This window comes from Battus philenor, unplaced genomic scaffold (assembly GCF_028537555.1).
Source record: "Battus philenor isolate CCGP_79_NKW_IND1 unplaced genomic scaffold, ilBatPhil1.0.hap1 SCAF_13, whole genome shotgun sequence".
Lineage (NCBI taxonomy): Eukaryota > Metazoa > Arthropoda > Insecta > Lepidoptera > Papilionidae > Battus > Battus philenor.
In genome coordinates, this window is record NW_027181675.1 from 3141905 (window position 1) to 3167512 (window position 25608).

General features: G+C 39.0%; 1 protein-coding gene across 28 annotated transcripts; it reads left to right on the forward strand.

The window, feature by feature from the left end:
• Positions 1-5146: 5146 nt before the first annotated feature.
• Mhc (myosin heavy chain) lies at positions 5147-24861 on the forward strand. Of its 28 annotated transcripts, none has more exons than XM_068777530.1 (25): positions 5147-5164; positions 5793-6062; positions 6323-6466; positions 8024-8208; positions 8690-8885; positions 9078-9141; positions 9218-9316; positions 9637-9740; positions 11268-11405; positions 11564-11833; positions 12650-12820; positions 14421-14600; positions 14718-14877; positions 15199-15257; positions 16222-16309; positions 16638-16755; positions 18004-18121; positions 18338-18474; positions 18558-18684; positions 19109-19318; positions 19818-20704; positions 21145-21223; positions 21664-21909; positions 21987-23822; positions 24389-24861. In XM_068777530.1, the coding sequence occupies exons 2-25, from the start codon at positions 5856-5858 to the stop codon at positions 24467-24469; spliced, it is 5904 nt and encodes a 1967-aa protein (XP_068633631.1). In that variant the 5' UTR covers positions 5147-5164; positions 5793-5855; the 3' UTR covers positions 24470-24861. The 28 variants fall into 28 exon arrangements, with proteins under 28 accessions (XP_068633631.1, XP_068633645.1, XP_068633646.1 ...); XM_068777544.1 differs by lacking the exons at positions 15199-15257; positions 18004-18121 and adding exons at positions 15590-15642; positions 17636-17753; XM_068777545.1 differs by lacking the exon at positions 15199-15257 and adding an exon at positions 15590-15642.
• The last annotated feature ends 747 nt before the right edge of the window (positions 24862-25608 follow it).

Here is a 25608-nt window from a genome sequence, read left to right on the forward strand (position 1 = left end):
GTCATACGTCCATGTAGTGCAGTGATTCCCAAAGTGGTCTATATCGACCCCTAGGGGTCTATGACAACCTGCAAGGGGTCTACGTCAGCTAAAAAAAAATTTGGGGGTCCATGAAATGAAATGGGGGTCCACGATAGTGGATCTCAGCACATACACTGATAGTACCTATTTACATACATAATATCAAAACATTTACATTATTTATAAAAGTACCATTTATACATTTAATAATTGTATTTAAATTCAGTTATTAAATGTATAAATTAACATGTATTTTTACTTTAAGTTTTTAACACTAAACTTCATTACAGTTAGAAATTTACAGGAAATCAATATCAGATAAGTAGGGGGTCTACCCAACACGGAAAAACATTGCAAGGGGTCTACGACACAAAAAAGTTTGGGTAACTCTGATGTAGTGTGTGGGTGTCCTACTTAGCACTTGCCAGTCTGTGATCTTTACTCCAGGATTTTAATACCAGTGACTATCTGTTGCCTCGGTTGTCGGCCTGCCTTCCTTTAACTTGCAAATCCGTTGGGGCGGTTACTATCAGTGGTTTATCAGCAGCATCCTCTGTGATGATACAACTTACGAATGAAATTTTCTTATTAACTGTTTTTTTATTATCACTTCGCTTTAACTTATTTTATGTCCTCCGTTTTCGGGGACCTCTAACTCACCCTTACATATGGTACAGGGACTTTGTTTACAAGGGTTTATGATTTTTTCAGTTTTGATTTTCATTATATTTTCTTGTTTCGTGATTTATATTTTCTTTTGTACATCATCTTTCGTTCTTCAAAATATCTATCACTCTACATTCTTTGAATTTTTTTCAGAATACCACTAACACCCCTCTATTACATTCCCAAGATATCATAGATTAGTTTTTGCTATCATAGACTTAGCTACTGGTGTACGATTTGCGCCCAAAACTTGTTTTCATTTTGTTTTATTAGTAAACATCAATATTAATTACAAATTTTATTTCATTTTTTATTTATAAATGAACGTATTGAGGTCTTATTCGACACTTCCTTACGTAATTAAGTCTTATTACTATATATTACCTTAGCTCTAAGGATGGCAGTACAGGAAAGCTCATTATTCTCATGATATATATGTGATGAGAATAAATGAACCTTAGTAGATAGTTATATAAATGAATTATATATTGATGATTAGTTTGACGTCAGTCGAAATATTGGTATGGAGTAATTTATGGTTTCAAATACATGTATTTTCGTGTGAGGTGATGAAAATTTTATCACCACGGAGCATAACGTATCCATTAGTCATCCGCGATTAAGCGTTTCCAGTCGGCATCTTGGGATATATTCATTATATGAGTCATGATTATTTTGCTTCGGCGTTGCTATAAATAAACTAAAATATAGATTAGAATTCCTACGTACAGGCGCACTGTCCACAAAGTTCGATAACAGTTAATTTCGTGAACAAAATTTTACAATTATTATCAAAAGTTATATCGTTTTTAACACAAGACAAAACCATACCACATTTGTGTATTCTTTAAATTTTTATGTTTATAGTTGATTCAAGTTTATTAAAAACATTTCGTACAGAAAGGCATGACATGTTTCTTCAAGTGAGGTGGTTCAATAAATATATTTTGCACATGTTATCAAACCAATATACAGTAGTATACCAATATTAAAGCCCTAAACAATTTCAGAAGTGAGAAGAAATTTGTTTAGATATACAGGATGAGATAGATGTAGTTTTAAAGTAATAAATGTAAGACTAGCTTGACAGAAAAAAACTTTAATGCTTTAAAATCTGTTTCTTATCACCATTTATGAGGTATTCACTCTAAATTATGGTAATATTAATCTATTTTTTCTATTAGAAACGACTGGCCAATAAATCCTAGCAGTATTATATTTCCGGTACGAGTCTAGGTACCTAAACGGTCGAAGGTCACGGGACACGGATGGTTCTCTGAGTACCTTCATTGGCTTAAACTCAGGGAGGATCCCTCGTGCTTCTATGAACCAGGTGTGGACCAGACCGTGATCTATCACGGTCGCCGACTTTCCAGCATTCGGGAGGGCCCGAAATGCCGAAGATACAGAAATACTACTACAGAATAATAATATATATACAAAAATGGTACCAGTGTACCATTGGATGGTACAATACAAAAACATTCAGCTAGTTCCTAGCTTTTTCAATGTATTAAAAATGTCGGCTGGCACCTTAATTACTTTGTATAGGTACAGTGCATTAACTGCAATCTTATTCTCTTTATTGCTCCACTCCATTTTCAAAACAAATCATTTTTAAGTAAAAACATACAATAATGGCGGGAAAGAAGTATTTTTTTATCTTAGAAACAAATGTTTGAAATTCATTTTTTTTTATTTATTTATGTAAACAGCCAGTAACAAAATTTATGGCTAGACTAGGTACATATTGATTTTATTTCATCATGATTTGTGTTTTAGAAAATCGTTTATAGTGTAAATAAATTGCAAAATCTTCAGTTAAATCTGTTTTATTTGATTTTTAGTTTCATAATTCTAAGAAGTAACTATATTTGTTAAACAAGAGAAAGTTCCTGACGATGTCTTAGTTTGTCTCTGTCTAATATATACAACATAATATTTAAAAACAGAAAGATAAAAATAAAATTATTTTTTTTTGTAAACAAATATACAAACATACAAACAAGGTTACTGCATCTTTAGAGAGATGTCGAAAAATCACTAGAGTAAAGCCCACCGTGTAACTTACATACAAACTAGCTTACTTGCACATTCAGCATATAACTTTAGATTTTTTATATTATAATATAACATAATATATCACTTTAACCAAGAAAGAGACTAATATATAGCTACATCCGCTATGCAGCAGTAGTCGTGCAATGAAGTGCACCGCCCGTCAACCCACTGTCAAATGCACGTGCGGCAAACAATGCGAAACACAACTATCACCGTTAATCTACTCTACACGTGAATCACGCCTCCACAGGGCATCCTTAGGAGATGTTACACCCACCAGTGCCAAACACCGAGTCGGTGCATTGTCTATAGTCTCTTGAGATGTTTTTGCTGTTAGCCTTGCGGCTTTTACAGCTTCATCGGAAACGAGCTCATAGAACGGAGGGGTCCGTGAACTATATACGTGGTATTGTTCGGTGTATTGTTTGCCGCACGCGCATTTATCAGCGGGCTGACGGGCGGTGCACTTCATTGCACGACTACTGCTGCATAGCGGAAGTAGCTATATATTAGTCCCTTTCTTAGTTAGGATAGACTTCTGCAAGGTAACGCCTGAATCTATGAGATATATAATACATCTCTTTGTATATCATTTATTGTTATGTATTTATCTCAATACTTTGCTTTAACTTATTGTAATTCTACACTCATCATCACTTTGATATCACTTTGATCCGATTTTAGGCGAGAAGAATTCTATAATAATCATACCGAAAATACAGATCTAAGCATTTAGTTGTGATCTCGCTATAATCCGTGACTTGTACTTTAAAATAACGTATTACAAGACATCGCGTAATTTAAAAACGTTCATTGCGATTACTTAAGCGAGTAAATTATATTTAACACTCAGAAGAATTGTAAAGTACAGAGTACTTACAAATTCATTATGTATAGGTTAGTATTGTTTCATTAATTATACTGGATTTATACGGAAATAAATTTAATGCTTAGTTTTTACTGGAGTTTTTAATACGATTGTAAAATTATGTATAATATATAAACCTTTAATAAGAAGGAAAAGAAGACCTGGAGAAGCAAAGAGACGAAGACATAGAGCTCCATCTGCTAACCTCATTCTCCTATGTAATGTATACTCCTATGTAATGGAATGTTAAGTAGATGACTCAGGAGATCAGTCTCGAAATTAAATGCTGCTTAGAACCTACCCGGAACACTTTCTTGGGGCTTGAGCGCTTACATGCAAAAATCGATTCAGCAACTATTTATTGATTTATTTTCCACTTTGCATTAATTTTTTTTTATCGTGGCTCCCATTTTTGAGGGCCTATCGCATATTCATCCATCTTGGGTACACAGGCACAATTTTGACCTAATGATTTTTCCACTTTCATCTTTCACATGTTCTTCTTTTTCCGTCTAATTACCTCTCATTTCTATTCGAGATTCCGTCTAGACTGATGCTTTACAATATCTATGTTGTTTTCTACGTTTACTTAACATTTTACAATTGATTAATTTCTTATATTTTTTTTGTTATTTATGCCTTATGTCTATATCACATCTTTCTCGCATAATTTCTTAGTCATAATTTATCTCCTCTTATTTTGATATTATTTATAGGTATAACTTCTGTACGTAGAAGGCTACCACAGGAGAAAAAAAAATCAAATAGATCACTCCTTTAAAGGCAAAGTAAAAAAAACCATGTATAACCTGTTTTCGCAATTAATTGTATTTACTAGTACCACAACTATCTTACTATATTATCTTTTTGATATATATTTGTAAATTTACTATCATCATTACAGCCGTAATACATTTCCAAAAGGATCGAGTCGAAGCGGCCAGCATCTGCTGGTTAGTGCAGGATGTGGTCCTTTTTCAATCGCCTTTACAATAAGGTCGTCGTTTCGCCTTGTAGACTGATGTTCCAGAAGCTCTAGACGCCAGCAGCTTGCGTAGTCTGCCTATTGACACTTCAACTTCTCAATTCTCTGGACCATATCGGTTACTTTATCTGTCTACGAATTTTCTCAACCCTGATTCGATCTCGTAGACAAATCTCGAATATATTTTTAAATTTATTTGAATATTGTAAAAACACTTCTGTCATCTTTTTATATACATTAAAAATAATAATTAATTAATTAATCTACCAGATTCATCATCATAATGTCTGCCGATGGACGTCCACTGGAAGGCATAGACTCAGAAGGCATATTGAATATAAAACATTGATGAGCATACGAAAGTGCATTGGTCTGACGGAGAGCAAGTGCAGGCGAGCTGCGCCGACGCCTGCGCCCGCCCGAGTGAAAGCCAAGCTCGTCTGAAAGCGTAGCTGCCGCCCGGCGCGCATCCGCCTAAAATGGGGTGATCGGGCGCTCCGGTGTCGAGTTCCCGGTATAAAAAGCAACGGCGCGCCCCGCCGCCGGTCAGAACGGCTTCAAACGTAAGTACGCACGCACGTGCACGCTCCGTGCGCCCGTGTTGTGGTGTCATCGCGAGTGTCGGGACTGTGACGTCAAGGACGCCAGCTGATTTGCCGATTGGATTTGGATTTTGTGCGAGTGGTCGCTCCAGTGGATACCGTTTGTTTATTGTTTCATGGTGATGGTAATCGCGCGTTGAGTGTGGCTGCGGTAAACGATATAACCGATTCGATTCGATTGTCATCCCGCCTGGAAGTCGATTAAAATTAACGCCATACATAAGACACAAATAACCACAGAGGTACAGTCAAACATTATACTCTATATTATATAACAGACGTTGCGCTCGAGGCGGAACGACAATCGGAATTCGAGTCATCAATTAGCCATTGCCATAAAAGACCATAAACAAATCACGATCGGGTAAATCGGCTGGCGGCACTCCAGCCCGCGCGCCCGTGACGTAACATCCGTACGAGTCGGCCGGGGCGGTTCGTAAAAACGAGCGCATAGAAGTCGGGCATTACGCAAACGGCGCGCGCGCTGGCATTGTTCCCAAAGCGGCCTCTACTCGGGTTACGCTGCAAATAGACGCACGGGCCGCACCGCGCCGTCGGCCACTCCACTAACGCGCGTTGTGCTCCGCAGGAAGGCTCCAGGGCTGTGTTCTCGTGTCTCGACTAGCCCAAAAGTCTCGTTAGCCCTCCGAAAATGCCGAAGCCACAAGTACAAGAGGGTGAGGACCCCGATCCGACCCCGTACCTGTTCGTCTCTTTGGAACAGAAACGTATCGACCAAAGCAAGCCCTACGATGGCAAGAAAGCTTGCTGGGTACCAGACGAGAAGGAGGGCTTCGTGCAGGGTGAAATTAAGGCCACCAAGGGCGACCTGGTGACCGTCAACCTACCCGGAGGCGAGGTAACTATGATTAATGATATGCTCGGAGACGAACACTGATGATCCAACATCAACAATTTCGTTGAACTTAACAATTTATATACTAGTTTTTTTTTGTTTTTAAATGTCCAGTAAAAATATTTTACAGCTTTCTTTAAACAATTATTTAATAATACGACAATTATTAAAATACAGTGAATATATAATGTATAAGGGGCCAATCAGGCTAATCCCAACTTGTTTATTTAAACATATACTTAATACATTTATTGAATGAGCAGGAGAAGACACTTAAAAAGGAACTCCTCTCGCAAGTAAACCCGCCGAAATTCGAGAAAGTCGAGGACATGGCTGACTTGACTTACCTTAACGAAGCTGCCGTCCTTCACAATCTCCGACAACGATACTATGCGAAACTCATCTATGTAAGTAGGCGCTGCAGGCGCCTTAACTTCTATAGTAATGTTAATTTAACCATCTCTCCCACAGACCAAAGACTTCAAGAAGGATCTTGTAGCTCAAGTCAACCCGCCTAAGTACGAGAAATGCGAGGACATGTCCAACTTGACATACCTCAACGACGCTTCGGTTTTGTATAACTTGAAGCAGAGATATTACCATAAGCTTATTTACGTAAGTCAGGAAACTGGAAGGGAGTTGCAGCGTTGAAGTGTGCATCGTGCATGAGTTCTGCCCAGCTCTACACATTTCTCAATCAACCTTCTATTCGAATGCGACCAATTGATTAGATAATCCTAACATTTGTTTTCATACAGATATTATATCTAATTTCACAATTATTTTATTCCAAAATTCATTCATTCAGTTTGGATCAAACCAATCGATTAAGTAATAATTGGATCAAGTTTTGTTAGTTTTCTTTTTGGAGAAATATATTTATATAATTTAGAAATAGATAACATCATACAAACGTGCTTATCTATGTGTTACACATACGGTCGTTACTTAAAATATAACATCGACTGTAGTTGATATGAATATTATAACCCATATAATATTAAGTAATTTATTAAATTTTATTTCCGGTATTAAGATTGTGATAATTTTATCCACGGAATCTAAATCATATAGTTCCAAAATTTTCTGACAAAACGGAGGTCGAAATATTGGTCGCTACATCTTTACCAACATCCGAATCCTTCCGAACTCTCAAATCCACAACCGAACTTGAACCCTTTTACACAGGACAAGTCGGTGGGACGGACACGACGGAGTGCAACTATGATACTTCTTAGAATAGTTTTTCAGTGTTGTGTTAATCTTCTATCACCAGTTCACTGGATTAGATTTTACTTTGAGTGTTTTAATTTAAGACATGGGATAATATGACGTCCTTTGTTAAATAATGATGGTGTTCACACAATACTCTTTACGGAAATTCTGTTATTAAAAATTTAAAGAGTTTTAATATTTATATATTTTTTTCTGATAAGTTTTTAATAATTCTAGAGTTCAATTTTTGTGATTTTCTATCCGTGAAGAGTATTGTAATTCAAAATTTTTAAAACACAAAGAGAAAAGTATCGATACAGTACTCTCTATGTGTTTGTGTGGTCTAATTAAGTTATCATCAAGTATTTGTAAGTTTCATACATAAATTGGAGGTTGTACCGACGATATCTATGAAACTTATCTATCATTCTATCTCATTCATTTAATTTTGAATTTGCAGTAGAAAATGGCCATTTTTAACGTCCGTTTTTGTTAATGATTTTTTTTTCCAAAAATTTTATCTTAACGAAAGTATTTTTCGTAAATTTTAAAAGGTATGATACCAAAGTAAAATTATCGGCGGTAATTTGAATCCGCGATAATATAATATTATTTTGTATAAAATCTGTTGCTACGTAAAGATCAATTTTGGATCGTTCACAATAAACGTGGCCTGTTGATCTCTGCAAGTTCGTTTCGCATTTTAACATTTTCGTTCTTCCGCATTCTTATTGTCTAATGATCGACAGACTTACTCGGGTCTCTTCTGTGTGGCTATCAATCCCTACAAGAGATTCCCCGTGTACACGACCCGATGCGCCAAGCTGTACCGAGGCAAGCGTCGCTCGGAAGTGCCGCCTCACATTTTCGCCATTTCCGATGGCGCTTACGTCAACATGTTGACCAACCACGAGAATCAATCTATGTTGATTACGTAAGTTATAATCTCTTATATTGTTAAGTTATTTACTTTTCATTTCACCTTATGTTATTACATAATTATCACCATCGTCATTATTATGCGTGCCGAAAGACGCCCTCTGCGAGGCATAGGCCATGTAATTATTTATTATCTGTATGTTGCTAAATACTTTTTCATATTTGGAACAAATTTTTATACAATCATGTTTTCTCTAAAAACATGATCTAGAAAAGATTAAAAAAACAGTAATTCTGTAAACAAAAAAATTTTAACATAAAATACATCTTCTATCTTACTATTAAATAAAATGTTAAAAATCAATGTAAAAATTAAAAAAAAAAGTGTTATTGAATAAAGAAAACAATAAGTAATCTATGGGGGAGATTAATATGCAGCAATGAACTACCTATGGCTGTAATAATGATAATGTTGAAGAAGACATGTGAAAGAGAATGTTCATAATGAGAAACTAAAACAAACAATAACCTGACAGCGGTGAGTCTGGTGCCGGAAAGACTGAGAACACGAAGAAAGTAATTGCGTACTTCGCCACCGTTGGTGCGTCGCAGAAGAAGGACCCGTCCCAGGAGAAGAAGGGATCTCTGGAAGACCAAGTCGTCCAAACTAACCCTGTGCTTGAAGCCTTTGGTAACGCCAAGACTGTGCGTAACGACAACTCTTCCCGTTTCGTAAGTAACTTTTTATTTCCTTATTATTTTTTAGCTTTACATGTTTCAAGTATACAATAAGTTTTGTACTTCTATATTTCTTGTAATAGCGGATAACGAAAAACAGAAAACTTAAGAGCTCTGCAATAAATGATCGTTTACCTCGGTGACTTGATTGGTAAATTAATATTTGTTCATTATCTTGTCCCCTAGGGTAAATTCATCCGTATCCACTTCGGACCCTCTGGTAAACTGGCTGGTGCTGACATTGAGACCTGTAAGTTCTTTAAAATCTGAATGAAGCATTTCTCGGCTACATTCAAAATTCTTAATTAAATATTTCTCTTTGTCAGATCTGCTGGAGAAGGCTCGTGTCATCTCTCAACAAGCTCTTGAGCGTTCTTACCACATCTTCTACCAGATGATGTCTGGTTCCGTGGCTGGACTTAAGGGTGCGTATACACACTTTACATGTTACAGATGACAATCAATTTTATTTATTAAATTAAATTTAAATGGAAAATTAGTATCGGATTAAATATTTTCTTTTTTTTTCAGTTATGTAATATTTTATGAAACATCGTTTTATTTTATTAATGTTAAAAGTTAAATTATAGATTACAGGTCGAGATATTCAGTTATATTTAATTGCATATTTTTTGTAATATACGTTTTAATTGTTCAAACACTGCACAAAGACCTATGTAACAACACTGCACATACCTTTAGATCATTTAGTATCCCCTTAAATTAATTTGAGTTTTTCACTTAGAAATGTGTATGCTGTCAAACGACGTATATGACTATTACATAATATCGCAAGGAAAAACTACCATCCCGAACGTAGACGATGGAGAGGAATGTGTTTTGACCGACGTAAGTTAGCCTTCAACTGGCTTGAAGGGCCCTGACGGCGTTAATTTTTGTTACCCCTCCAAACGATTGTGTCGCATGCAACCGGCATACGATCGACGTATCTTGCCTCGGAACCGGCATGAGATGTTATAGAATAGTTATAGATCTACGATTAGAGCATGTTTATTCCTAAGTTCCCCTTAGTTGTGCACCAAATACCAAACGTGACTGTAAATGGTGTCATTTTATAGCAACCTGCTTGTTGTCCAACGACATCATGGATTACAACATCGTATCTCAAGGCAAGACTGTTATTCCCGGCGTTGATGATGGCGAGGAAATGAAGCTTACCGACGTGAGTCCAGATAGAGACTACTGGCTCATTTCATCAAACTGTGCATTCATGTTTTCTTCCACATCTTTTTCTGTCGCATGCTTCGCTTAGGCTGAGATAGGACTCAGTCCCCGCATGTGTATGTCAGTTGATTTGGTGTTTACAGAGATAACGATGCTAAGCAACCGCATCGGGGACTATCCCCTTATAAGTCAGGGGAAAACTCGGATACCTGGAGTCAACGATTCCGAAGAATTCGATAAGACGCTCGTAAGTCGAGAACTTACGCATGGAGCGCGCGTCGCGAATCAGTTGTTCGAGTACGGTCCCGTTCTCACAAAATTTCTGACATGCACATGACCGCTCGCTCCTTGCAAAGGTTCGATTGAGCTTATTGCACAGGTTTGACCACACGAAAGGATTATATCCCGTCATCCAGCACAAGCACGTCCTCTATTAATATAACACAGACACAGTTATCAACAAGAAACAAACACTTAGGGACTTTTGGCAGTAAATGGTTAATGTGTATACAAAATTTTAACTAAACTGCTATTTGATTTCTACCTGCAGAGATGTGTATGTTATCCAACGACATCCATGATTACTATAACGTCGCACAGGGTAAGATTACCATCCCAAACGTCGATGACGGTGAAGAATGTGTATTGACCGATGTAAGTGCGTAATGAGAAATAGAGTTTTGGGTTACCTTTTTAAAAAGCCACGGAAGGTTCATTGAAAGTGATAGAACAATTTAGATTTTTATTTTAGATTAGAAACTAGATTAGTACCCCTACCATTTGCATCGACAATAATGGAAATTGGCGATGGTAAATCAAATCACAATACGGTCTGTGAGCACATTATAAGGGCGCATTATGTTCAAATATTGCATCCTATCCAACCACTCTAGGAAATCCTGTGCACTAGTTCAAAAACAAACCGCTAATAACATTAACGCTTTTATATCAATTATTAATAGACTTACTAACGCTATGTTCATAGTTTTGTATTAATAAAAATGTTATCGTAAGTATTATGTTTTTCTTATAACAAAGTGTATAATTTTATGTTTCATTGAATACATATGATGTATTCTCTTTTTAAAGAGTAATAAGTAAATTAATATTTTGGGTAAATTAAAAAAGAATTAGATGTGATTATACATTTTGGTTTAAAGAGAAATACGTAAGAAATTTGTTATATTGTAGCAAGCCTTCGACATTTTGGGCTTCACCCAAGAAGAAAAGGACAACGTGTACAAGATCACCGCCGCTGTCATGCACATGGGCTGCATGAAGTTCAAACAGAGGGGTCGCGAAGAACAGGCCGAGGCTGACGGAACTGAGGTAATTATAACACTGAAATTAACATTTCTGTAACTTTCCTTTTAAAAATAATCAAATAATAAACCAAATTCCTACCTTGCAGTAAATTGAATCCACAAAGGATGACCATAAATATTAATAAAAATATAATATTCTAACATTTCATTTTATCTCGTCAGGATGGTGACAAGGTTGCCAAACTTCTCGGTGTCGACTGCCAGGATCTGTACAAGAACTTGTTGAAGCCCCGCATCAAGGTCGGAAACGAGTTCGTGACCCAGGGTCGTAACAAGGACCAGGTCACCAACTCCGTCGGTGCCCTTTGCAAGGGTATTTTCGATCGTCTCTTCAAGTGGCTGGTTAAGAAGTGTAACGAGACTCTAGACACCAAACAGAAGAGGCAGCACTTCATTGGTGTACTGGATATTGCTGGTTTCGAGATCTTCGACGTGAGTATTTGCGGCAATACATGTATAGGTCTTTATGAAAACATTGACATTTTAAATTGGAAATGAAGTGAAGAGCGTAAAAAACTTTGGACAAATTAAACAACTAGTCAATATTTCCTTATCGATTACAAAAAAAAACTTCAAGGGAAAGCAATGACAGTTTACTAAAATACATTTTGAATTCATGAATATATCATTCTTTTTTAAAAAATAGTTAAGTATAATTCATTAAAATATTCTCTCTAGTTGAAATATTTTAAATAAATTGCGGTATTTGAGATGCGAATAATATTTATTTTGACAAAAGGATTTCAGTGAAAGAAAATGCAATTTACTTTGTGTTCCGGATATTAAAGTATTTTTTACAGATCACTAGCGGAAGGCGGAGTCTTTAAATTAGATGAATGTAAACATCATAATCAATGATTTCTTTGATATTAAAGTAATTTTACTTCTCTAGTTCAATGGGTTCGAACAACTTTGTATTAACTTCACAAACGAGAAACTGCAACAATTTTTCAACCATCACATGTTTGTGTTGGAGCAAGAAGAGTACACAAGAGAGGGCATTCATTGGGAGTTCATTGACTTTGGAATGGACTTAGTGGCCTGCATTGACCTTATCGAAAAGGTATAATTTGGGTCTATGCAACCCTGGCCTGGGCGCAAAGCCCCTGCAGCGCTGTCAGTGTTTTGTTAAGCTATCTATCAGTATCCTGCTGACTAATTATTATATGTAGCTTAATGTTCATAGCGTAGAACTTGTCCTAACAATTTTTCCTCTCCATTTATCTGGGTTCGTATTGTTTGTAAAAGTACAACGGTTTCGAGCAACTCTGCATTAACTTCACGAACGAGAAGCTCCAGCAGTTCTTTAACCACCACATGTTCGTCCTCGAACAAGAGGAGTACAAGAAGGAGGGCATCGATTGGGCCTTCATCGATTTCGGAATGGACTTGCTCGCTTGTATCGATCTTATCGAGAAGGTAATAGGCCACGCGCCCACAGTACGACCCGTCGTCGTTCGTGAACAACTGAAGGCGGGAATTAGTTTTGTCACTTCTGCCAAGTCTATGGAGATAGACGCGGCTCCCGGTTAGATAGTTTTGCAATACTCGTTAGTCTATGGGGATAGACGCGACTCCCTCTTCCTCCACTGCTCCTGTAATCACGTGTAAAGGTTCAACCAAAGACGGAATGAGATCCGTAATTGTTGTATCTGATAACATATACCCCTAACAATCCTTATTAATTGTCTACCTGCAGTACAACGGTTTTGAACAACTCTGCATTAATTTCACCAACGAGAAACTCCAGCAGTTTTTTAACCATCACATGTTCGTACTGGAGCAAGAAGAATACCAGCGCGAAGGCATCGAGTGGACTTTCATTGATTTTGGCATGGACCTTCAACATTGCATTGACCTTATCGAAAAGGTATATGGCGGCAACGCAACAATGAACACTTGCATCTCGCCATTGCCTGCGAGTAAACTCTTTTAAACATTCCACTTAACTGGAAATTTATTTTGGAATTTTCAAAGTTTTTACTCGTCGGTCTTAGGGACGCTAAACTGTGTTATTTTTTGAGTGCAACCTATGTGTGTTCTTTTGTATTATCTCCTTCCTGTTATACTTGCCTGTCACGCATACATTCACACACACATAAGTCACGTGCCAACCGTAAGTATCATAATGTTAAACTTCGATTATTTTTTCCATGTTTCTGCGCTCCAGGTGAACAGCTTTAACCAGATTTGTGTAAATTTTACCAACGAAAAATTGCAGCAATTTTTTAATCATTTCATGTTCATGTTAGAACAAGAGGAATATGAAAGGGAAAGGGTCCAATGGACCTTTATAGATTTCGGTTTGGATCTTCAACCGACAATAGATTTAATAGAAAAGGTATTAGACGCCGTAGACGAAGCTTGTAGGACGCGTCTAGAGGGTGCTTTGAGCAACAATTTAAAAGCAATCCCTGCAAATGCAATAGTAAATGTTTCTGGCTATAAACTCTTTGCACGAAGTGAAAAAATAAAAATTAAAACAGCGAATAATGCGGATAGATAGACATGTTTTACTTACGTTATTTAAATCGCAGCAAATATAGTCTAGCACACAATGCAACTAGAGTGGAACACTTGCAAGTTAAATCAAATAATTTCTAAAGACTACAGTAACTGTTGCCATAGAATTAAAATCGCAGAGTACCTCTAATTTAGATTGCTACTTACCCTATAATCTTAGCGCATATCACATTAGTGATTTTCTTGCAGAGCACGAAAACGACATTAACGATTAAGAATATAAATTGTTATTTGCGTACCCAACACGATCACAATTTTCTTCTTTATGCATGTTGCTTTTATCTTAATGCATAACATCTATTATTATTATAAGTTACACAAATACATATTGGTATCAATTAAAAGGATAAAATTATTTATTGATCACAAAGATATAGAACTTAAAAACTATTACATTGGATAATGTCTTTATATGTTTTACAGAATACAAAATTTTACAAGTAATTGCATATAAGGTGAATTTTTTCTTTATCTAATATATTCATTACGATTTCAGCCCATGGGTATCCTCTCCATTCTTGAGGAAGAGTCTATGTTCCCCAAGGCTACTGACCAAACCTTCATTGAGAAGTTGAACAACAACCACTTGGGCAAGTCTGCTCCTTACCTGAAGCCTAAACCCCCCAAGCCCGGTTGCCAGGCCGCTCACTTCGCCATCGGCCATTACGCCGGAAACGTAAGTAATTTTATCACTTCCTAAATTTAACTTCTATGTAACTTGAAATAAATGTTTATCAATTTCTTCATCCATCCTTCACAGAATAATGTTCTATTTGTATGTTGAACAAAATAGGTCGGTTACAACATTACTGGCTGGCTTGAGAAGAACAAGGATCCTCTTAACGACACTGTTGTTGACCAATTCAAGAAGGGCGCCAACAAGCTGTTGGTTGAGATCTTTGCTGACCATCCTGGACAGTCTGGTGATGCTGGTGCTGGTGGTGGTGGCAAGGGTACGTACTGTTATCGATTTTAAAAATTCCGTTTATTAGTACTCGAGTAATTTATTAAGCTTTCCCAGGATAATTATAAAGTGTTCCATTAAAAAAAAAATCTTTTGAGAGAATCGCCGAGAAGGGTACGTGAGCTGTTCGATACTTCTGTGAACATACTTGTTCATTTTGATATCATTACTTAAAGGCACCATTAAATTATCATCAAAACCAATACTTCCATCATCAATACGCTAATCGAGCTCTGTTTTACTTCAATACGCTCAATATGTTTCGGATGCTCTATATTGCCATCACTTATGTATTTTTTAAATATATTAGGCGCTGGAGGCAAGCGCGCCAAGGGTTCTGCCTTCCAGACTGTGTCATCACTCTACAGGGTAAACTTGACAACCACGTTCGAGATTTGCTTCTGTCTTCAATGTAGCTTCATTGTCTTCGTCTACAACACGCTTAGGGCTGGTTTTGTTTGCATTATCATCAAAATTTTGAAAGGAGCAGTTGTGATTTGATGATGATGCTTCAGAAGCTAGCCCTCCTCGCTTTCACATTAATCACCTGTCTCGTCAATGTATGTTTTACAGCACAGCTCATGTTGCCGAGTGTCCCGCAGGTTTATTGTCTACGTGTAATGTTTTCCACTGTTTAGTCCCTGTGACGTTCTTGTGTCCGTCCGTTTTACTAATTGTTGCTTGTCCGTGTACGTCCGTAGGCGGTCGCGGTAAGAAGGGCGGTGGTTTCGCTACTGTCTCCTCCGCATACAGGGTACCTATGAGTTTATAATTTTATTTAGTTGATTTGGTTTTGTTCACCCCAATGTTGTAGAATTCTACATGGATGTAGCTCTACATTGAAGCTTTCTCTATGGACCGAGATGAAAGTTTATTGGAACATCATTCATGATCAACGAGGCAAATATCGTCTCGTCAATTTCATTTTTATGTTTTAATATTATTTTAACGTCATTAACGTGAGACACACTAATATAACAATGTCAGTCTCACCGGTTAACAAGTACAAAATTTACAAAACGAAAATACTCTGTTAATGTTATCTTTTATCGGTATATACACGAACTTACCGCTGATTAAAGATTCTGAGCTTTTATTGTGTGTGGTGTAACTATGTTTTGTTTGGTATTGTGTGATCTAATTCGTGTTCATATTACCATAAAATACTTCTTGCTATATGTTCTTCCATCTCATCAGAGTGTCTCATTTTATGTTTACATTGCAGTAATAAAGTTTACTTTAAGAAACCATAATGCATTATATATTTTAACGCTTTTTACTAATACCAATGGTATTATGACCAATGAGAGCTATAATGTTTGTACTCTTACAGGAACAACTTAACAACCTGATGACAACGCTGAGGTCCACTCAACCTCACTTCGTGCGTTGTATCATTCCCAATGAGTTGAAACAGCCGGGTAAGAAAACTATTAATTTGTTTTCTTATAATTTAGTAACACAGAACCGTCTATGATGTTATTTGATACAAATGTCTGTAAAAATAATTAAACTGTGTTATTAACATAAAATAACATATAAGAAACTCTCTTTCATGTTAAACTTGTATGATGATTTCATCGCATCCAGAAATAACGAACAAAATTTTTCTTTGATTATTCATAAAGATGTTATCTATGAATTTCAGAGAAAACTCTTTTGATGTTGCTAATTGACGGCAGTCTGAGAAGTTTTTGATCGTCTTATTAGATTACGTACAAAAATAACCACTATGTCTCTATTAATTAGGTCTCATCGACTCCCACCTTGTGATGCACCAGCTCACCTGTAACGGTGTGCTTGAAGGCATCCGTATTTGCCGTAAAGGTTTCCCCAACAGGATGGTTTACCCCGACTTCAAACTCCGGTGAGTTATTCATAAATTAACCAAAGCAATAAAACTTGTTTATAGGTTGATAGATGCATGTTATATTTAGGTAGATCCATAAAATATTTATGAGCTCTCTAGTTTCTTAATAATTTATTTTTATCTACGTATACTTATTTTTATAAGTGGCATCAACAACGTCGGCTAATGTAAACTAAATTCTTTACAGCTCTGGAAAGTTCTTATGGCCGTAACAGTTTTATTCTGGTTCTATAGCTGACTTTTGACGTCATTGAATAACATGCATATGGCAGTGAGCGACCGTTTCTAAAATTGTTCTGTGATGTAGATCCTGTCAACGGATTCACAGCTCGGCTTCAGATGTGTCATCGAGTTTAATTAGGAACGCTCACTCACCTGATATAATTTGTATAATAACATATTATTATGAACAGTTACATGATTCTTGCGCCCGCCCTCATGGCTGCAGAAAGTGATCCTAAAATAGCCGCCAGGAAGTGTCTAGAGTCGATCCAGCTCGACCCTGAAAGTTATCGTATTGGTCATACAAAGGCAAGATAGTTATAGGATTATATTACCGTAGACTTGATTTAGCATGTTAGGAACTACTCCGCACAAAACTCTAAAAAATAGAGTGTAATGATTTTAGTGTCCACGGTTTGTTTTTCCACATAAATAAATTTAGGACTCAAACATTTTGCACATTATTTTAAAGATGCGACGACGGGACGACGAGCGGGGTATATATTTATATCGGACGCTCATACGTTTCTGAAACATGGCAATGCAAGTCATGTTGTCTTTTCACCTTTTAGAATTTCCAAAAGACGATACTGAAAACTTACAAGATATTGTATGACATTAGCTTATCGTGTGCGTGTATATTTTGATAATGTAGCTACAAGATCCTGGCTCCTCAAGCTGCAGACAAGGAAACCGATCCTAAGAAAATTGCTCAAGTGATCCTGGACGCCACGGGCTTGGATCCCGAATCCTACCGTCTCGGTCATACCAAGGCATGTCTACAACCGTTACAGTAGTTTAGTGAATTGACATCATCGGTCCGCGAATACCCGATGGATTGCAACCACCTTCCTTGTACAACATTTGGGACACCACTGACAGTGTCACAATGATCCTTAAACCTTAGAAACCAAGGTCGCTTTTCCTTTAGAGCCCACGCTACATAGGCTCGTTTGTTTTCCTAGTACTTTAGAACTATTTATTCAATTGTGTTTTTACATTATGTGTGCTCCTCGAACGCAGATACAAAATTCTGTGCCCGAACCTCCTCAAAGAGCCAATTACACCAGAGAAAGCTACTCAGAAAATTCTCGAACATACCGGCTTGGATTCCGAGTCTTTCAGGCTCGGAAAGACTAAGGTAGAGAATTACATGCATGCGTACTCTCTTAATCTGCACTTGCACTAAATGTCTATAGTTCCACCCTGTCTCTTCATTATGTAAAATAACACTTTTCTTTTCAAACTAACCATTTAAATATTTTGTTTGGATATTGTTTTATGAATTTAAAAGGAGAAATATTTATATGACATAAATTCAGTACACACATTGTTTTAACACAAAATGGATGAGCAGGTATTCTTCCGCGCTGGTGTCCTGGGTCAGATGGAAGAGTTGCGTGACGACAGGTTGTCCAAGATTGTGTCCTGGATGCAGGCTTACATTCGCGGTTACTTGTCCCGCAAAGAGTACAAGAAGTTGCAAGAACAGAGGTAAACTTTTCTGACGTGTCATATTAGTGTATACGGTCTATAAATTTTTGATGGTCCTTTACATATAAGGGTTTCTAACTCAGGGTGGCCCTCCAAGTTGTCCAGCGCAACTTGCGCAAGTACTTGCAACTCCGCACCTGGCCCTGGTGGAAGTTGTGGCAGAAGGTCAAGCCCCTCCTCAACGTCACTCGCATCGAGGATGAGATCGCGGTAAGCACCTCTCAACATTGTCGTATGACTAATGATCGTACATTCTGACCCAATAAATTCCAACACTTTTAGAGCACATGATTCAGGGAAACACAAATAGACTCGACCGCGCCCACCTGGCGGTTACGTGACACCGCAGCACCTGCCGTATCCATTTCTGGATCCCGCCCCCCACTCGATGCCGCGCGCTTTTTCCATACTCAATGTATAACGTGCGGGGGCGATAAGCGCGCCCGCTGGAAAACTCCAGCGATGCTCAGTAGCGGATCGGTCGGCGGCGCGCGCACCACCCTTCCTTACCTAACGAACGAATCGAATAATTACATTCCTAGTTTTAGTTCATGGTGTGATCGATTAATTAACGATGGCCGAAAATCACGTGTCGGTATGGGACGGTATGGATAAAAGTGAGGGCCGTTTACAGAAACTGGAGGAGAAGGCACAAAAGGCGCAAGAGGCGTTCGAGAAGGAAGAGAAGCTTCGCAAGGAAGTCGAGGCCCTCAATGCCAAGCTGCTCGAGGAGAAGACCAACTTGTTGGCTACCCTCGAGGGAGAGAAGGGCTCTCTATCTGAGACCCAGGAGCGCGCCAACAAGCTCCAGGCTCAGAAGGCCGACCTCGAAAACCAACTCAGAGTAAGTAATTGTGAAATTTTTAATTTTAGTGATTTACCTGATATACTATTCTTTTATCAATCACTCAATTTTTATAATTTCAAATATTATATTCCCTTGAAGATAATAACATTAACGATGGTCTTATATTTCACTTATACTTATATACGCTTACATTACAATAAAATTGTGTCAAAGGACCAGTAGGCCATTTATTTAATAAAAATATTTAACCGTTTATAAATATTGAGATTACAATTTTTGTTTATATCCAAATAAGTACGTATGAATCAACTTACGAATAAACTTACCCAGTGTTTAGCTTTACGTGGTTCTTTAAATAAACACAAAGTTGTTTATTCAAAAAACAGTTCCGTGAAGTTCGAAAATAACTTGCCTTCAATGTGCACATTTTTATTGCCATTTTTACTGTTTTTCTATCCTGCAGACAAAAAGCAGACACTATAAAACGCGAATTAATTGTAATCGGATAATAATTTTACGGTTATTTTTTGTGTAGGATACCCAAGACCGTCTCACCCAGGAAGAGGATGCACGCAACCAACTCTTCCAAGCCAAAAAGAAGTTGGAACAAGAAGTGTCTGGTCTTAAGAAGGACATTGAAGACCTCGAGTTGGCTGTCCAGAAATCTGAACAGGATAAGGCTACCAAGGACCACCAGATCCGCAACTTGAATGATGAGATCGCCCACCAGGACGAGCTTATTAACAAGTTGAACAAGGAGAAGAAACTCCAAGGTGAATCGAACCAGAAGACATCTGAGGAGCTCCAGGCTGCTGAGGATAAGGTTAACCACCTCAACAAGGTTAAGCAGAAGCTCGAACAGACCCTTGACGAGCTCGAGGACTCCTTGGAGCGTGAGAAGAAGCTGCGCGCTGACGTTGAGAAGCAGAGGAGGAAGGTTGAGGGAGACCTCAAACTTACCCAGGAGGCAGTTGCTGACCTCGAACGCAACAAGAAGGAGCTCGAACAAACCATCCAACGCAAGGACAAGGAAATCTCATCCCTTACTGCCAAGCTCGAGGACGAACAGTCGCTGGTCAGCAAGCTTCAGAAACAGATCAAGGAATTGCAGGCCCGCATCGAAGAGCTGGAAGAGGAAGTCGAATCAGAGCGACAGGCACGTGCTAAGGCTGAGAAACAACGTGCTGATCTCGCTCGCGAACTCGAGGAGCTCGGTGAGCGTCTTGAAGAAGCCGGTGGCGCTACCTCTGCTCAGATCGAGCTCAACAAGAAGCGTGAAGCTGAGCTTAGCAAGCTTCGTCGCGACTTGGAAGAGGCTAACATCCAGCATGAGTCTACCCTTGCCAACCTCCGCAAGAAGCACAACGATGCCGTTGCTGAGATGGGTGAGCAGCTCGACCAGCTCAACAAGCTCAAGGCTAAGTAAGTACACAGTACACATTATTTCAAAATATATTAATATCTTAGTAAGAGCAAAGGAATTTAATTCTTCGTAGATATGAAACAGCGTACGTGACAAAACTTAAGTTGCAAAAAAAGGAACGGTTATAAATTTTTGCGGTCTAAATGTTTATTGAATTGTTATAATTCAGGGCGGAACATGACCGTGCCTCTTGCTACAACGAGCTTAACAACACACGCGCGGCAATTGATCAAGTCGCAAGGGAGAAGGTAACATGTCGGCCGAAATGGCATGGGTACCGCCTGAGTTGAATTTTGCATGGTGTCTCCTTTTACGTACTGGACAACATCACTACAACACGACATTCACGACGTATTCGATTCTTGTCTCATTTCTAGGGTCTTGCGACTGAATTGGTAAAGAATTTTACTTATTTCTTTTGTTCTATTCCATCATTCAGGGCTGAGAAAGAGCGCTCTCAATACTTTAGCGAAGTCAATGACCTTCGTGCCGGTCTCGACCACTTGTCCAACGAAAAGGTATTAATAAGCAAAAGATAGAATTGTTGGCATCACCAGACGCTGGATATTGCTTCGCAGCTTTTCTAAAATATCGGAGAACTAAAACTTGTCAAAAAGAAAACATATGTAAACACATAAACCATATCACTGTACCAAATAATATTCCCTATTAACTATTAACGTTGTTCCATCAGAGATACAGCATGGAAGCTAAAACTGCTATAGAAATAAGTGTGTTAAGAATTAATTATTAAATAATAACTGAATTCTGATTCAATAATTTGCATGATTTAATTTTTTTCACTAAAAAAGATCTACCTTTCATATTAAACCATTTGGTACGTAATATAATTAACAAGTCCATTTTGTTTTTTAAACCACATCATTAGATCTTAATACGCGGATAACATTTTAGAAATTTGTTATCGTTTCAAATATTAATTGATTATTTGTAACAGGCTGCCCAAGAGAAGATTGTCAAGCAACTCCAACACAACCTTAACGAGGTCCAGAACAAGGCTGATGAGGCCAACCGCACCCTTAATGACCTGGATGCTGCCAAGAAGAAGTTGTCCATTGAGAACTCCGACCTGCTCCGTCAACTGGAGGAGGCTGAGTCCCAAGTGTCGCAGCTGTCTAAGATTAAGGTGTCGCTCACTACTCAACTTGAAGACACTAAGAGGCTCGCTGACGAGGAAGCCAGGGTAGGTACTTAAAAAATTGCAGAACGAATTGCATATTGTTTTAACTTACATTTCTAAGCGTATATTACTTTTAACAGGAACGCGCGACGCTTCTTGGCAAGTTCCGCAATCTGGAACACGACCTTGACAACATCCGCGAACAGGTCGAAGAGGAAGCCGAAGGCAAAGCTGATCTGCAAAGACAGCTTTCCAAGGCTAATGCTGAGGCTCAATTATGGCGTTCCAAGTACGAGTCCGAGGGTGTTGCCCGTTCCGAAGAACTCGAAGAGGCCAAGCGTAAACTCCAAGCTCGCCTTGCCGAGGCTGAGGAGACCATTGAGTCTCTCAACCAAAAGGTTGTTGCCCTCGAAAAGACCAAGCAGCGCCTTGCCACCGAAGTCGAGGACTTGCAGCTCGAGGTTGACCGCGCCACTGCCATCGCTAACGCCGCTGAAAAGAAACAGAAGGCCTTTGATAAAATCATTGGCGAATGGAAACTCAAGGTTGACGACCTTGCGGCTGAACTTGATGCTAGCCAGAAGGAATGCCGTAACTACTCCACCGAACTTTTCCGCCTCAAAGGTGCCTACGAAGAAGGCCAAGAGCAGCTTGAGGCTGTCCGCCGCGAGAACAAGAACCTCGCTGATGAAGTTAAGGACTTACTTGACCAGATTGGAGAAGGTGGCCGCAACATTCACGAAATTGAGAAGGCCAGGAAGCGCTTGGAAGCCGAGAAGGACGAACTCCAAGCCGCTCTCGAAGAGGCTGAAGCCGCCCTCGAACAAGAAGAAAACAAGGTCCTGCGCGCTCAGCTCGAACTGTCGCAAGTCAGACAGGAGATCGACAGGAGGATCCAGGAGAAGGAAGAGGAATTTGAAAACACTCGCAAGAACCACCAGCGTGCTCTCGACTCCATGCAAGCCTCCCTCGAAGCCGAAGCTAAGGGTAAGGCTGAGGCCCTGCGCATGAAGAAGAAGCTGGAAGCTGACATCAATGAACTTGAAATCGCCCTTGACCACGCCAACAAAGCTAATGCTGAAGCACAGAAGAACATTAAACGCTACCAGCAACAGATCAAGGATCTCCAGGCCGCCCTGGAGGAGGAACAGCGTGCACGTGATGACGCCCGTGAGCAACTCGGAATCTCTGAACGCCGTGCCAATGCTCTGCAGAACGAGCTCGAAGAGTCCAGAACTCTTCTGGAACAAGCTGACCGCGCTCGTCGCCAGGCTGAACAAGAATTGGGTGATGCCCATGAACAGCTTAATGAGCTGTCTGCGCAAAGCGCTTCCCTTTCTGCAGCCAAGAGGAAACTTGAGTCCGAACTGCAAACCCTCCACTCCGACCTGGATGAGCTTCTCAATGAGGCCAAGAACTCTGAGGAGAAGGCGAAGAAGGCCATGGTTGATGCTGCCAGGCTCGCCGATGAACTTCGTGCTGAACAAGAACATGCCCAGACCCAAGAGAAACTGCGCAAGGCTCTCGAACAACAGATCAAGGAACTCCAAGTCAGATTGGACGAAGCCGAGGCTAACGCACTTAAAGGAGGCAAGAAGGCCATCCAGAAACTCGAACAGAGAGTTCGTGAACTTGAAAACGAGCTTGATGGTGAACAGAGAAGACACGCTGATGCACAGAAGAATCTCCGCAAGAGCGAGAGGCGTATCAAGGAGCTCAGCTTCCAGGCTGAAGAGGACCGCAAGAACCATGAGCGCATGCAGGACCTCGTCGACAAACTGCAACAGAAGATCAAGACCTACAAGAGGCAGATCGAAGAAGCAGAAGAAATTGCCGCTCTTAACTTGGCTAAATTCCGTAAGGCTCAACAGGAGTTGGAAGAGGCCGAAGAAAGGGCAGACCTTGCTGAACAGGCTATCAGCAAATTCCGTGGCAAGGGACGCGCAGGATCTGCCGCAAGAGGAGTCAGCCCGGCGGTGAGTTGTTTTTATTAACTTATAAAATATATTAATTGATTATTAACCTTTTCAGTATTGAATATTCAAATTTAAAATAAACTGCCATAAACTTGAAAAAAATGCATAGTTCATGAAATTCCTCAGATTAAATCAATGAATTTTATTCTCTTGTTTAGGCGTCCATTAAAGGGCGTCCCTAGATCAACACAGGAATTTATGTAAGTGACCAGAGTTGTTCAACCTTATAGCACCCTAGACAGTGCTGATCCTAACCTAAGCCAAGAAGAGAAGAAAAACTGATCTGTAAATCGTCTTATACCCAATTTACGTTAATTGTAATTATTATTTATAAGGTCACGTTTTCCTTCTTGTCTCCGAAAGCTACCTTAGGTGCCTGCATAGAGCAGAAGTTTTTTTTTAATCCCTATAAGAATGTTAGGGGAAAATAATACCTTCCAAGGGTGCCTTCAACTCCCCCTTATTTATAACGTGACTGTGTTGACTCCTAAGGCACGCAGCATGGTTCCTGCATGTTTTGTAATCATTTATTCAGGTGAATTTTCATCGTTGTATTATGTTTTCAGCCCCAACGTTCGCGCCCCGCCCTCGACGGTTTCGGCACCTTCCCACCAAGGTTCGATCTGGCGCCCGAAAGCGATTTCTAAACGTTCCAAACAACTCAAAAAACGGACTGTACAGATTTTGCGTTGAATTGTAACTAAAATTGTTATATGCATAATTGTAAACGTGTTACGAGAGCGTGAAACGAGAATCTGTAAAATATACCAATACCTTTTTTTTTGTAACGCCAAAAAAATACATTTAGAATCTTAATCTTTTTACGGAAGGCTATTTTGTAATTTGTTGATATTTATTACTATTTACGATAATTTATTACCGTGGAGTATGTATCGTTCGGGGAGCAGGGGCGGAGTGCGCGTGCGCTGTGCCGCGAGCTCTGAGACACGCCCCCCACCCCCGCACCGGCGCCGCGCGCGCACTTTACCCCTCTCCCCTCTGACGTCCAATAAAGCGATATCGTTGTCATAAAACATTATTTTGAGTTTTTATTTTTTTAACCCTTAACCACCTATTTCATTTAAAACATAATGTACACAGTAAATGAAGCTCACAATCAAGAGATATCAAATTAAACTTTAACACACAAAATAAGTCACATGTTATTAATGGTCAATCCAAAGAAGTAACTCACGACGTCTTTCAAGCAAATCTTATTAAGTTCTATTTAACTGGGTGGACCGACAACGTAGTCAAGGTTGCGGCAAGTCGTTGAATATGGGCAGTGCGAGCCCTGTCAGTCATAGGCCTAAGCCTTTTGGACGTCCATCGGCTGACATAGTGATGACAGTATATAACTAAAGCTTAATGGGAAGTATAAACCAGTTGCGACAATAATTTAATAAATAATTTACACATCTCGAAGAGGTTAGAACAAATAAATATGACTGAACACGCCTAGTAGTTATGTAAAGCTACAAATACGCAACTAAGTCGTTTGTGGCTCAAATGTGTTAGTAGATTTTGACATATCCAACTTGTCATGATAAAACAGCGAGAATTTGCACAATTAATATATTCCCACGTCAACTCTTGTTATGGTAGGTAGGTAAATTGGTAAGTAGGTAGGTTAGTAGGTTTAGTTTCATAAGCCTCAACTTGAAGAGAGTTAGGCATTTAATTTACAACACTAGTCTTTTTCGGACTCGAGGAAACATCTGTATCTCTAACTAGTACTATTGGAAATCTTAGAGAGAGCTCTATGCCCAGTAGTTTACTTCCTATG